Source organism: Salvelinus fontinalis, chromosome 3 (assembly GCF_029448725.1).
Source record: "Salvelinus fontinalis isolate EN_2023a chromosome 3, ASM2944872v1, whole genome shotgun sequence".
NCBI classification, from domain to species: Eukaryota; Metazoa; Chordata; class Actinopteri; order Salmoniformes; family Salmonidae; genus Salvelinus; species Salvelinus fontinalis.
The window spans coordinates 59,747,280-59,762,683 of NC_074667.1; the positions used below are offsets into that span (position 1 = coordinate 59,747,280).

General features: G+C 42.9%; 2 protein-coding genes across 3 annotated transcripts; one reads left to right on the plus strand and one right to left on the minus strand.

The window, feature by feature from the left end:
* Nucleotides 1–669: 669 nt before the first annotated feature.
* LOC129851237 (kynurenine formamidase) lies at nucleotides 670–11,197 on the minus strand. 2 transcript variants are annotated; one of them, XM_055917646.1, is made up of 11 exons: nucleotides 11,087–11,197; nucleotides 8,563–8,653; nucleotides 8,121–8,225; nucleotides 5,375–5,423; nucleotides 5,144–5,229; nucleotides 4,818–4,890; nucleotides 4,461–4,558; nucleotides 4,180–4,258; nucleotides 1,501–1,636; nucleotides 1,089–1,196; nucleotides 670–769 (listed from the first exon to the last, which is right to left on the minus strand). In XM_055917646.1, the coding sequence occupies exons 1-11, from the start codon at nucleotides 11,168–11,170 to the stop codon at nucleotides 740–742; spliced, it is 939 nt and encodes a 312-aa protein (XP_055773621.1). In that variant the 5' UTR covers nucleotides 11,171–11,197; the 3' UTR covers nucleotides 670–739. The 2 variants fall into 2 exon arrangements, with proteins under 2 accessions (XP_055773621.1, XP_055773622.1); XM_055917647.1 differs by lacking the exon at nucleotides 11,087–11,197 and adding an exon at nucleotides 9,379–9,706.
* Nucleotides 10,092–13,595, plus strand: LOC129851238 (thymidine kinase, cytosolic-like). The gene is made up of 7 exons (XM_055917649.1): nucleotides 10,092–10,273; nucleotides 10,437–10,468; nucleotides 10,871–10,984; nucleotides 11,501–11,594; nucleotides 12,045–12,134; nucleotides 12,373–12,492; nucleotides 12,916–13,595. The coding sequence occupies exons 1-7, from the start codon at nucleotides 10,208–10,210 to the stop codon at nucleotides 13,099–13,101; spliced, it is 702 nt and encodes a 233-aa protein (XP_055773624.1). The 5' UTR covers nucleotides 10,092–10,207; the 3' UTR covers nucleotides 13,102–13,595.
* Nucleotides 13,596–15,404: the final 1,809 nt, after the last annotated feature.

Sequence of the window (15,404 nt, forward strand, 5' to 3'; positions counted from 1 at the left end):
CAGTTTGACCATTTCCTTAAAAGATTCCTAAGAGCTGACCCCAAACCAGTTGTTATAGCAGTAACAGAGTGAAGAGGTATAGCTTACATCCTAAATGGGCACCCTATTCCCTCTATAGTGCACTACATTTAACCAGGGCCCATAGGTTCCCATAGGGCTCTAGTCAAAAGTACTGCACTATATAGGGAATAGGGTGCCATTTGGGACAAATCCATAGTGTAGTGTGAGATAGTACTGGGTCAGACGGTGAGATAGTGTGCATCCTAAATGGTACCATGTTCCCTGTATAGTGCACTACTTTTGACCGGAGCGCTATATATTGGGAATAGGGTGCCATTTGGGATGCACACTTAGTTTCATCTGGTTGTTACTGTAAGACAGCGTGGGGAGGGGATTTTGGGTTTAAAAAACACTTCAGGCCACTCTAACGGAGCAGGGTAAAGTTGCCCCTATACGCTGATCTTGGGTCAGTTTTGCATTTTTTCCCACTAATAGTTCAAGTGAAGAGGAATCAAAACTGATCCAAGAACTGTAACTAAGGGAATCTTCACCCCGGAGGTTCTGTAACACAAAACATAATACCTGTTACCTAACCACCTTGTTTAGCCAATAGCCATCAGAACAGAGGTGTTTGTGGTTGATATGTAAATGAATGATTGGCCAGTGTCCCTGTATCTCTTCAATGATTGTCTGGTGTTCCTGTATCTCTTCAATGATTGGCCAGTGTCCCTGTATCTCTTTAGCTCTTCCCCATCATCTTTAACAGCAGCTGTACAAGGAGGAGGTAGACGCATAAAGACAAAGGTCACAAAGGTCAAGTGCATCTTAACCTCTGAGACAGACTGATACTCATGATGAGTAATGATCATTGGCTCAAGGAGAGTGACTCCCAAAAAGCCCCCCACACTAAGGTCTGGAGGAAATAACACTGTCTAGCTAATACACTTTTTATTTTCCTCAAAGGTTGACTGTGACTTGGAAAGAGATAGGGAGGGAGGAGGTAGGGAGGGGCGAGCGAGAGAAGGAGAAGAAAAAGGAAGGGATAGATAAGGAGGAAGAGGGAGAGAGGAAGGGATGGGGGTACCTACCTGAGTGAGGTGGTAGTCTCCGTCGACTAGCTGCTCGATGATGTTAAAGTGATCTGTGTTTGGAACGTCCTCCAATGTTACCTTCAGTCCTTCTGTTGACTCCAGAGCCTGCAAGAGGGAAGGAGGAGAGGAGGGAGAGAGGAAGGAGGAGAGGAAGGGAAGAGAGGGAGAAAAAAAAGGGACAGAAAGATAGTAGTTTTCTAGGCCCTAAAACTCTTCCAAAAATATAAGGGTTCAGCTGTTATAAAGGTGAATTGTTTTGTCACTTTCTGAAATCTTGCAACAAGAACAATCTAGATATATTCTAATGTGTCCCAGACAATGTCTGTTTTTCCATCCATGGAACTCAGACACATTCTATTCATCAGCTCTGATTCTGTGTTCTACTTGTGTGTGTTCAGTCTGTACTGACTTTGTAGTAGTCCTCCGACTGCTTCCGGAACTCTGGCGAGTCGTTCTGCGCCACGGCAACCACGATATCACAGTCGGAGGAGGAGAGTTTGAGCTGCGGAACCAGCTGACTAGGACTGTTCCTCAGAGCCACCTCTCTGTGAAGAGACAGAGAGAGTGAGACAGAGAGAAAGAGAGAAAAAAAGAAGCGAGAGAGAGAGGGGAGCTTCTGGTGATGGCTCTGACTGGCACTGACTGCTACTGGACACCCACAGAGCAAACACACAGACTACATCTCTCTCTCTAAATATAGGATTCATTTAACCTTCTTCACTCTCTCACATACACAATGCCAAACACACACAAATAATTCGGCCATTGATAAACACCATTACTCACTGACCTTAGGTGACCATTAGTAGATAAGGTAGAGCAGTGGTTCCCAAACTTTTTATAATACCGTACCCCTTCAAACATTCAACCTCCAGCTGTACCCCCTCTAGCACCAGGGTCAGCGCACTCTCAAATGTTGTTTTTTGCCATCATTGTAAGCCTCCACACACACACTATACGATACATTTATTAAACATAAGAGTGAGTCTGAGTGTCACAACCCGGCTCGTGGGAAGTGACAAAGAGCTCTTATAGGACCAGGGCACAAATAATTATAATCAATCATTTTGCTCTTTATTTAAACATTTTACATATAAAACCTTATTTGTTCATCAAAAATTGTGAATAACTCACCACAGGTTAATGAGAAGGGTGTGCTTGAAAGGATGCACATACCTCTGCAATGATGGGTTGTATTGGAGAGTCTCAGTCTTATATCATTTACCACACACAGTCTGTGCCTGTATTTAGTTTTCATGCTAGTGAGGGCGGAGAATCCACTCTTACATAGGTACGTGGTTGCATAAGGCATCAGTGTCTTAACAGCGTGATTTGCTAAGGCAAGAAACTCTGCGCGCAGCCCTATCCAGAAATCTGGCAGTGGATTCTGATTCAATTAAATTTTCACAGAACCGCTTGTTGCAATTTCAATGAGGCTCTCTTGTTCAGATATCGGTAAGTGGACTGGAGGCAGGGCATGAAAGGGATAACAAATCCTGTTGTTTGTGTCATCCGTTTCGGGAAAGTACCTGCGTAATTGTGCACCCAACTCACTCAGGTGCTTCGCTATATCACATTTGACATTGTCCAAGCTTCAGTTCAATTGCACACAAAAAAATCATACATTGATGGAAAGACCTGTGTGTTGTCCTTGTTAATGCAGACAGAGAACAGCTACAACTTCTTAATCATAGCCTCAATTTTGTCCCACACATTGAATATAGTTGCAGAGCGTCGCTGTAATCCTAGATTCAGACCATTCAGGCGAGAAAAAACATCACCCAGATAGGCCAGTCATGTGAGAAACTCTTAATCATGCAAGCGGTCAGACAAGTGAAAATGATGGTCAGTAAAGAAAACTTTAAGCTCGTCTCTCAATTCTTAAAAAACATGTCAATACTTTGCCCCTTGATAACCAGCGCACTTCTGTATGTTGTAAAAGCTTTACATGGTCACTGCCCATATCATTGCATAATACAGAAAATACATGAGAGTTCAGGGGCCTTGCTTTAACAAAGTTAACAATTTTCACTGTAGTGTCCAAAACGTATTTCAAGCTGTCAGGCATTCCCTTGGCAGCAAGAGCCTCTCGGTTGATGCTGCAGTGTACCCAAGTGGCGTCGGGAGCAACTGCATGCATGCGTGTTACCACTCCACTATGTCTCCCTGTCATGGCTTTTACGCCATCAGTACAGATACCAACATCTTGACCACCAAAGTCCATTTGATGTCACAAAGCTGTCCAGTACTTGAAAAATATCCTCACATGTTGTCCTGGTTTCCAGAAGAGGATGTCTTCCTTAATTGTCCCCCCATAAACGTAACAGACATAAACCAGAAGATGTGCCATGCCCTGTTGACTCATCCAGCTGTAACGCATATGATTCACTGGCTTGTATGCGAAGCAGTAATTGTTTCAAAACATCTCCTGCCATGTCACTGATGCGTCGTGTATAGTTTTTTGGCCTTTTCCCCCAGCATTATCCCAGCCATATCCGCGGCGCAGGAAGAATTAAGTCCTCCACAATAGTATGGGGCTTGCCTGTCCTAGCCAATCGGTAGCTCACCATATAAGACGCTTCTAGCCCCTTCTTATAAATGGTATCTGTTGCTTTTATACATGTCTTACTACTCGAAAGTCATCTTTATTCTCGCTCAAAAAACTCCTGAAGCTTATTTTTCAAATTGTCATGTTTCGTTTCTAAATGAGTGAAGGTTTCCCGCGAGAGAGAAACGGTTAATGTGATTGGATGTTAATTATTTGACTAGGTTACCTGTATTTGACATTGTGTTGTTATTTTGCTGAACACTAGATGTTTCAATTTTATTTTTGGCAGTGAAACAAGGCTACTCAGGCGAGAGAAAAAAAACTCTCCCAAATGTATAGCCCCTTTGGAAAATATTACTGTACAATTTGAAAATGTGAGAAAAAAAATATTAAATTATTTATATATTTTTATGTGAATTACATTTTTATTTGGTGTACCCCCAACAGCATTGCGCGTACCCCAGTTTGGGAATACCTGAGGTAGAGCATTCAGTGGTGCATCTTCAGGGGTGGATGGGTGTGGGGGTGTGTGGTACGTACTCTGTCATCTTCAGAGGCTCGTTGACATAGGTGGACAGGATGGGCAGGAGGTCATATATACCACTGACCAGGAACGCACCTGAGAGAGAAGAGAGAGAGAGAGGGAGAGAGAGAGAAAGAGAGAGAGAGAGAGAGACAATATATGGGTAAGGAGATAGGAGGGAGAGAAGATTGTCAATCATTCAAAATAAAAAAGCAGGTCTTTCTGTGATTATGGAGAAAGATTACTGAGCTCACGTCTCTGCTGACAACCCGCTATCTCCTGACCTCTAACCTCTCACCTTTGATCTGAGGGGTCACACTGTACTGAGACCAGTCTGTAGAGAGGATCATAGCAGCCAGGTGGGCCCCCGCAGAGTGGCCACACAGGTACAGACCACTAGAGAGAGAGAGAGAGAGAGAGAGATACACAGAGAGAGAGACAGAGAGAATTGCCAGTCAGAAACCAACCCCTAGCCTAGACATTCATATCATCAAATCATGACATATTTGTTACTATCTCCTTTACTCAGATAGTAAAGATTATATTCAGCCACTCTTGGAGGGCAATGGAAGTTGATTTAAAACGTGCTTCTATATCATTAAAACTGCCTTTAGTAAGTACAGATCTGAGATTGAGATTGATGAAGAGGGCGCACCTAATGTGTGAATACTGTTGAATGACGGACACCACACTCCTCCGCACCTGAGACACCATCACATCCATGTTCCCTGGATGGGAAACAGGGGGAAGAGGAGGAAAGTAAGAAAAAATAGGAACAAACGAGGGACAGATGGAGTGCACAACTTTAGACCAGGGCCCATAGGGCTGAAGCTGCTCTCGACCAACAGGCTGCTGTGCTCTGAAGACCCCAGCTGCAGTCTACAGAAGTAGTACGCCATAGATAAACAGGGAGACATTTGGGACGCATTCATGTCTCCTATGTTGCTATGACATCACAAACCAGGGACACACCAACGGTACCTTTGGGAGCGATGTCGTAACCCACGGCGACCACCACGACGCCCTTATGGACCAATGGGACGGCCATAAACCCGGACTCCTCCTTACTAGGAAGAAGAAACACAGGCCATTTCTCAAATGGATTTGCTCAACTCCTGCGTCCGCTCTCTCGCCTCCTTTTGAAAAAGAGAGAGGGAGAGAGAGAGAGAGAGAGAGAGAGAGAAGAGAGAGGAGATAGAGATAGATAGATACCTAAGGAACTGCCAGTAGCCTCCATGGAGGTAGATCACCAGTGGGACATCTATAAGAAGAAACAAAACATTGGTTATGGGCAATTCCACAGTAACAGAATGATGCGGACACTCAAGATTTCTTTACTTTAAAATGTATGTCAAACAAAAAACTAAGTTAAACAGCCCCATACAACACAATAACTACTTTGAACCATTTCCACTGAAAATTGACCAAAAAAACTAATGTACTTGAAGAACAGTGCATATGCTAAGTTTGGTAACAGAATGACGATTTGTGCCATTTTTTCCATCATTCCACACACCTTCACCCCCTCCCCCACAAACACCCACTTAGAACATCCATGGCCAGATGCATATGAGCTGTCTAACCCAGGGCACAGCCTGTGTCTGTGTGCAGTTTCTACTGTGGAAATGCCTTGTTTCTCCAGTTCCATGTTGCCTCCACACCTGTGTGTCATGTAATGTGTTGTGAAAGCTGGGTTTTCCCCTTGATAAGGGCATACCGTATTCCCTTTAAGTCATTAGAAATCTGTAACAGCTGTGAGTAATGTGCTGCTGCCATACTGCACTACAGTACTACACAACAGTAGTAATGTACACTACAGTACTACACTACTGAACTACAGTACTGCACTATTACACAACAGTAGTAATGTACACTACAGTACTACACTACAGAACTACAGTACTGAACTACTGTATTACACCACAGTACACTATAGTACTACACTATTACACTACATTACCCCACTACAGTACAACACCACAGTACAACACTACATTACTACACTACAGTACTCCACTAGATTACAACACCACAGTACAACACTACATTACTACACCACAGTACAACACTACATTACTACACTACAGTACAACACTACATTACTACACCACAGTACAACACTACATTACTACACTACAGTACTCCACTACAACACCACAGTACAACACTACATTACTACACTACAGTACTCCACTACAACACCACAGTACAACACTACATTACTACACTACAGTACTCCACTACAACACCACAGTACAACACTACATTACTACACTACAGTACTCCACTACAACACCACATTACTACACTACATTACTACACTACAGTACAACACTACATTACTACACTACATTACTACACTACAGTACTACACCACAGTACAACACCACAGTACAACACCACAGTACTACACTACATTACAACACTACATTACTACACCACAGTACAACACTACATTACTACACAACAGTACAACACCACAGTACTACACTACATTACAACACTACATTACTACACTACAGTACAACACTACATTACTACACTACATTACTACACAACAGTACAACACCACAGTACAACACTACAGTACAACACTACATTACTACACAACAGTACAACACTACAGTACAACACTACATTACTACACAACAGTACAACACCACAGTACTACACTACATTACTACAGTACATTACTACAGTATACCCCCTTTGGTCTCAACAACATACTGTAGCTGCAGTACACTAGTGTTAGATCAGGAGATTGAATCTGGAGTTTTGGTTTATGCTTCCTTTTAACACTATTTTGATGTAATGTCTTAAATAATCAGTGACGGAAAATAATTCAGTTTTCATGTTTTCAGTGAAACCCTTCTGTTATTTCATTTCACCACGAGATAAAGAATGAAGGTGTGTGTCTCAGTAGCTGGGATCAGAGGGATGATGCCTACGGGCTGTCTGTTGTGATGCCTGAGGGCTGTCTGTGGAGATGCCTGAGGGCTGTCTGTGGAGATGCCTGAGGGCTGTCTGTGGAGATGCCTGAGGGCTGTCTGTGGAGATGCCTGAGGGCTGTCTGTGGAGATGCCTGAGGGCTGTCTGTGGAGATGCCTGAGGGCTGTCTGTGGAGATGCCTGGGGGCTGTCTGTGGAGATGCCTGGGGGCTGTCTGTGGAGATGCCTGGGGGCTGTCTGTGGAGATGCCTGGGGGCTGTCTGTGGAGATGCCTGGGGGCTGTCTGTGGAGATGCCTGGGGGCTGTCTGTGGAGATGCCTGGGGGCTGTCTGTGGAGATGCCTGGGGGCTGTCTGTGGAGATGCCTGGGGGCTGTCTGTGGAGATGCCTGGGGGCTGTCTGTGGAGATGCCTGGGGGCTGTCTGTGGAGATGCCTGGGGGCTGTCTGTGGTGATGCCGGAGGGCTGTCTGTGGTGATGCCGGAGGGCTGTCTGTGGTGATGCCGGAGGGCTGTCTGTGGTGATGCCGGAGGGCTGTCTGTGGTGATGCCGGAGGGCTGTCTGTGGTGATGCCGGAGGGCTGTCTGTGGTGATGCCGGAGGGCTGTCTGTGGTGATGCCGGAGGGCTGTCTGTGGAGATGCCGGAGGGCTGTCTGTGGAGATGCCTGAGGGCTATATGTGGTGATGCCGGGGGCTGTCTGTGGTGATGCCTGAGGAGTATTTCTGTCTGTAATAAAGCCCTATTGTGGAGGAAAACTCATTCTGATTTCCAGGGCCACCCATGGCTGCGACCCTGCCCATTCATGTGAAATCCATAAATTAGGGCCTAATGAATTTATTTCAATTGACTGATTTCGTTATATTAACTATAACTCAGCAAAATCTTTGAAATTGTTGCATGTTGCGTTTATATGTGTGTCACTTGATTATCCTGTTATTCTATCATCAGCTTCTAGTTGAAGAGAATATCAGGGAGGGTGTGTTGTTGACAAACAGGCTATACCACACACACCTAGAGAAGTGGTGGTGGGAACATAGACGTCTAGTTTCTCCCCCTCTCCTTCTCCATAGGGAACGTTGAGGAGGGTCTGGGCCAGGCCACGGGCACGCTCCGTACCTGCACACGCACCAAAAACATGCACACGGAGAAATATACAGAGACACACCCCTTTGTTTACTTTGCAAAAATATATTTAGACTAAACTGTAGTGTAACTTACGGATACAGAAATACGTGTTAAACATACGGGGCACAACAACAATATAAGTCAAACCAACGAAATACAGTTGGTTACTTTCCAATCATTCATTTCATTATTCGCACTGCGGGCACCACCCATATGTCACGGCTAGTCTAAAGATCCCTATAGCAATCAGTTGGCTATTGCTCTTCCCTGAACCCACACTATTGTCAATAATCAACTTTATCGGCTAGTTAATCAAACATCGACAGACCTTCTTTGAGCGCCGTCACGTGGGATTTGATAACGTCGTCTGCCGACATTCTGGGCGACCACTGGCTGGGCGAAAACTGCCTCTCTAGCTCCTGTCAAAGCAACCACACAGTAGTGTGTTGTGAATCGGGGCGGCCATACGTACAAGCCGTTTGGAGTCGGAACATTAGCGCATAAAGATCAGGCAGACAGAGAGGGCGCAGTCCAACAGCGCCCTCGGTCGGTAGACATTCGGAACTTTTGATTAATAGCAGAAGTCAACATACAGGTTTTTGTTTGTACTTTTGTTGTTTCAACAGTGAACTAAAGTATTTATAATCGATATTTAGATATGAGAAACGGTGCTTTATTTTATAGTAATAATGGCAAATGGATAGGCAAAGTTTAGAAATGAAGAGAGTAGGTTATGAAAAAGAGGAACTAGGCTACTTGCAGACATTATTATATATTTCGAACAGTTGTTAAAATACTTTGTTATATAAAGGTTCAATTTTAAAAATGGAATACAAAAAATGGAATAACACCAGGTTCATATGTTAATATAGCATGTTGATTTGTTATTAAGCATGCCTGCCTCCTGGGGAATAGGAGAGCGCGTACTTACGAGACACGCACATATTTGTGCTCTACAAATGTTGTGTATTTTCTTTTGGATGCAGGAGAGAACTATTAAAACAACCTGATATCCGAGGTCCACGTCTTTAGTCTCAATCAATCACACACAACGCAGAGCTACAGCTGCACCGGGTACATATTTACAGTACAATGTCTACTGTATGAACAGACACAAAACGTACATCATCTTAACATCACTTACATCCTTATTCATATCCTTCCAACGTGACATTGTTGCTCTTGAATGTAACAACAGCAGATAGACTCCGATAGGCACAACACAGAGAACCTTTGGAATTGGACAAAAGATAAGCAGGAGAAAAAACGACCATCGAGGACAGTGGGTCCAACGGGTCTGCGGGACGAGTGTCTGCGGGGTGTCACAATGTTCTCAGGCAAACGGTTTCAGTTGCCTAATTCTACATAAACAGCTGTTTATTTGTTAACGACAACCGCTAAGATTTTGTACCAACACCGTCAGTGAACCACCGTAACTTGATGGCACAACAATAACAGCTCGTTAGAATTGCAGCCCGGCCAATGTAACAGTGAATTAGTACACGGTGTACTGTACCTTGTGCTGGAGAACATGACATCCTGTGTTGGGTGGAGTAAAAAGGGTTTCACTAACTAAACTGACAATACATGCAACACCGTAAAACAGAACGCACTCTTTGCTAGCCTAGGCCTACTACAGTAGTGCCTTCAGAGTATTATCATGAATTGTCTAGATACATGTTAAATACTATGGAGCTCCGTACAATTACAAATGAGTTATGTCCAAGCTAAATGAAAGTACAACTTTGTAATGAGTATAATTAACAAAGTCTCCCGCCAGAAGAACGAACATTTGACCTACTGACGCGTTTGTCACGTGATTATTGTGAGCTGATTGGTTCGTTCAGTGACCCTGATCAAGCATTTACAGAAACCGTCGCGGCGGGATATTCGTAGTCTTTTCAGCCTCTCCGAAGAGTGCAGAGTTATTTTTCATAATTATTAGGAATATTGTGAAACATAAGGTTAACTTAATGGAGTGTTTGAATGTTCCAAGAATCCGGCCAAATTCCCCACGGAAAGCAATAGGACAGATCCAGGTACGTTTACAAATTATTTTGAGACAAATGCGTTACCCTAAACCTTTTTATAATCCTCTTAAAACCAAACAAATAACTCAATCATATGCAATGCACTGACTGTACGTTTATATGTCTATGTCGATCGTACACATCAAACTCATTGTCTCTCATTTGTTTGCAGGTCATCTTTGGCCCAATGTTCTCTGGCAAAAGGTTTCAGTTGGCTAATTCTTCATAATCAGCTGTTTATTTGTTAACGACAACCGCTAAGATTTTGTACCAACACCGTCAGTGAACCACCGTAACTTGATGGCACGACAATAACAGCTCGTTAGAATTGTAGCCCGCCAAATGTAACAGTGCATTAGTACACGGTGTACTGTAATCAGCATCTCAAGCACTAGCTCGTAACAAGCTACTGTATTGTGTACTTTACATAGTATTACAAATTAGAACATATTAGTAATTGAATAGGATCTTTAACTTTGCATTTATCCTATAAACTATAACCATCTACTCCACGGCAGTGTTTGAGAGAGCGCTTCATAGCTGTATTACTAGTTTGTGATACATTTTTTTTCTATAACTGACTGAAATCTATTTTCTTATTAACAGCACTGAGTTGATCAGGCGAGTGCGTCGTTTCCAGATCGCTCAGTACAACTGTTTGGTGGTCAAATATGCCAAAGATACACGCTACTCCGAGAAGGGCATGGCCACGCATGACAAGTAAGAACACTCTGGTTTATGTCAAATACATTATCTCCTGATTTGTATAGATAACATTACATTTAACCGCACCCCCATGAACTAATTATTACCCTGATTCACCTGATTCTCATTGTTGCCACCCAGGACAACAGTTGTTTCCCTCTGCTTTTGCGAGTTTGAATAGTAGAATACACAAGGTGCCATTTTGAAATGTGGCGGTGCATAAGCAGTTTCTCTTGTTGCGTCACTCACTGACAGACAGTCAAATAGCCCATGTCAGCTAACATTTTTTAGATTGCTAAATTGGTTTAGGGGCCAGCTATTTAAACTTGTTATCATGGTCGAATTACCAGCTGGGGCGATTGATTTTGTTAGTCAGTCTCACTCAGATATATTAAAAACTTTCAACATTTCTCTCCGCCCCATGGCAAAATGTACAGAATTGCAGCATCACTAATGTATTTAGTAGGATGGTCTCTTTATATGTATGTATGTATGTATTTATTTATTTATTTATTTCTACACAAACACCAGAAACACAATGGAAGCTGTACCAGCCAACTGCCTGAGTGACGTGCGTTCTCTAGCTCTGCAGGCTTGCGTCATCGGAATCGACGAAGGACAGTTTGTAAGTATAGTACATTAGTCTGTTACCCTCTCACTGTGTCCAACAGAGTGATCCTCTTTGTTCCTCACTAGATCATTACCTGTATGTCCTCTACAGCTGAATAACCTGCCATTGATATTCATCTGTTAAGCACATGGAGTCATCAGCACCATATTCCTTAGTGTTATTATGACCTAGGCCCACCTTTTTTCTAACGTCTCCCCCAGACGTTCCACGTATTTAAACTATTCCAGAGCGAGCACACCTGATTCAACTGGTCAACTAACCATCAAGCCCATGACTAGTTGAATCACGTGATCTAGTTCAGGGCTACAACAGAATGGTGAAACATCTCTGAGGAGATCACTGACCTATGCTACATTACCAATGATAACCAACCATGTCCTAACTGTTATACCCGTATGCTTATGAATCCATGCCACATTCTTCTTGTTTTTGTGTGTTTGTCAGTTCCCAGACACAGTGGAGTTCTGTGAGGAGATGGCCAACATGGGGAAGACTATAATCGTAGCGGCCCTGGATGGAACCTTCCAGAGAAAGGTAGGCATGGATGATGAGTTATCCAAGGTTTGCTGCCTGCCTCCTGGTTGTCTAGCATCGTAATCGTGTCGTCATCAGTAACAGTTGTCTCAGGTAATAGAATATTTGACATGTAGAGTTTGTCAGTTTAATTTGAATGATTAACTGCGTATGAATGCTGTCTGTGTGTCTGTACAGACAGTACACTAGCCAGAGAAATGTACTATCTGACCGAACTCTCTGTCCTGTCTGTCTGCAGCCCTTTGGAAACATTCTGAACCTGGTTCCCCTGGCTGAGAGCGTTGTGAAGCTGAACGCTGTCTGTATGCAGTGTTACAAGGAGGCAGCATACACCAAGAGACTGGGGGCAGAGAAAGAGGTGAGGGAGAGGGAGCATGATTTATATTAGAGCTGAGGAGGGATCATACAGTAGAAACATCACATGCCTTCCCGACTCAAAGGTTGTATTCCCTTGAACTTCTGGGAGTGAAATGAGACTGGTGGTTCTTTGTCGTCACAACCAATCTCTCTTGACATTCACTGTCCTGGTCTACCTGCTTCTCTCCCTTTCTGAAATCCCCTCTTGATCTCTCTATCATCCCTGTTTTATTAGTCAACCAGTTAGGAATGAAAAGTCCCTGCAGGAATCACAATTATCACTGTGTCCCATTTCACCATTTATTACCCATCCGATCCTTTCGCATCTGCCCTAAGGAGTAAGGGTTAGGAGGTTGATTTTAGGACTGTGCCTGTATTTGGACATGACCTCACTTCCTGTTTCTTGTCTGTGCCCCGCCCCCAGGTGGAGGTGATTGGTGGAGCCGATATGTACCATGCGCGGTGCAGGAAGTGTTACGGTGGCCTGATGGATGTGGTGAAGGAGAATAGCGCCCCCCACAGGGACGAGACGCCACCGCATGTGATGACAGGGAAACTGCTTGACAACACTACATCGCCACGGAAACTCTTCGCCACCCTGCAAGTCTGATCATTACCAGTAGACTATTCTTAAAGGATAGTTCACTCACATGACTTTAAAGGGGAAGTTGACGAATTGGAACTTTTGAATGAGATGGTGAACAATCCCTTTAAATTTTAGGTTTGGTAATTTGACTGGAGATGAGTTAAAAGGGATAGTTGTTGACTTCATTTTCTAATTGGAGTAATGAACCATCCCTTTAAGTTTTGCACTTGGAATGAGTGGGGACAATAAATGAAGCTCCATAAACCCACTGAACGGTATGGTATCTGTGTAATAACTGTCATTTTATAGGGCTTCATATACTTTGATGTAAATATTTCTAAAACATTGACCAAATTAGTACATATCATGTTTTTTAAGACTTTGATACACCTGCTAAAACATACATACTGCCATGCAATGAGTCTAGTGTACACAACTTAATATTCAACTGTTACTTTTTGTAGTTCTGGTCTGATTTGCCTCCTATAATACAAATAAATATATTTTTTAAATGTTCATTTATGGTTTGTGTTAAGTCATTTTCCGGATTTTGCAAAATGTTAAGTCGAACCCATAACTGTCAGTGTTCAAGGTCATTTTTTGTTGTTGCTGAGTTGTGCCACTACATCATGCTAATTGCACGCTCCCTCAACCTTAGACATCTGGCATTGTGTTGTGACAACTGCACCTTTTTGTGGCCTTTTATTATCCCCAGCACAAGGTGTGTAATGTTGAATCAGCTTCTTGATATGCCACACCTGTCAGGTGGATGGATTATCTTGGCAATGGAGAAATGCTCACTAATAGGGATATAAACACATTTGTGCACAACATTTGAGAGAAGCTTTTTGTGCGTATAGGAACAATTCGGTATTTCTCGAGCACATGAAACATGCACCCAACACTTATCATTATAGTTGCCAATCACCCGAGTAACTGAGTGAAAGAAATGGCGTTGGATTGCAATCCAATGTACTAGCCTTGACTGAAATAACCTGTTTAGGTCTTGGCAGTTGGCACATTGTTGTACAGTATAACTAGCTGCCAATTAAGATTCTTTTTATGGTAACACAGAAATCCCCAACGCAGTACTGTAGTATGGTTACATTAGTCACTTCAATCTGGACTTGTAAACATCATTTGACTGGTTAAAAAAAAATACAACCAAATATTGGATTTAAGGCAGACTTTATTCTGCCCCACGCAGACACACACATGTCATTTAGACAGAACAGAATTAGAACCTTGTGACATCACAAACATGGCAGCTGTTGAAAGGCACTTCCTAATTATTATACAACAATGGATTCAATAGAACACAACTGAACTAACAGGTTTCTGGTGCTATTGTTTTTTGTGTGTTATAGGGAAGTGTGACACAATTTGCAAATTACCTTCATAAATGTAAAATAAGTGAGAAATAAACTCATCTACACTTTCATTTAGATCTGTGGTGATCAAGAGGTAAATCAAAATCATATACATCATTGGTTATCTAACACGATAACACAATGGACAAAAAGTGAAATATACACATCATCCCTACAACTACAGAAAACAAAATGCAATCAATTAACTCAGTCCCAATACTAAACTACAAATCACATACTTACAGAACTCTTGGCTATCAATCATAGATACAAAGGTTGCTAACTGGTGAGGTTTCATTTGAACAGTAAGGCTGCATTTACACAGGCAGCCAAATTCTGATCTTTTGCCCAATTATGGGCAAAAGATCTGATCTCACTGGTCAAAAGATCAGAATTGGGCTGCCTGTGTAGACGCCGCCCCACTAGGCCAAGCTGGACATCTAGGGGGTATGTTCAGGATTGCAAACAACAAATTGCAACATCACACATCTCCTGACATGTATGAACACAAGGCAACAGTTTGATAATTCTGAATATGCCCTTCAGTTTCTGCTCAAGTGCGTGTCATCGTGGCTTCAAATGATTGTGTTCAAGGTTTTATAATGTAAATATATGGACAGTTTGAGGAGGTTGATTGGGCAAATAGAGTGTATATACACACCACCGCGTTTGAGCCTTCTGTAGGAAGGACACTTCACACAGGCACTAGTGGGAAAGTTGAAACGGTTGGTGACACTATCAGTGGAGGCTGTTGAGGGGAGGACGGCTCATAATAACGTCTGGAATGGTATCAAACATAAGACAACCACGTGTCTGATACCATTCCATTCACTCCATTCCAGCCATTATTATGAGCCGTCCTCCCCTCAGCAGCCTCCACTGTCCTGTATACATATAAATAGAGGGAGCGTTTCTACCCTCCCAAAATGTTTCCACTACTAGCCTTGCAAAGTAGCA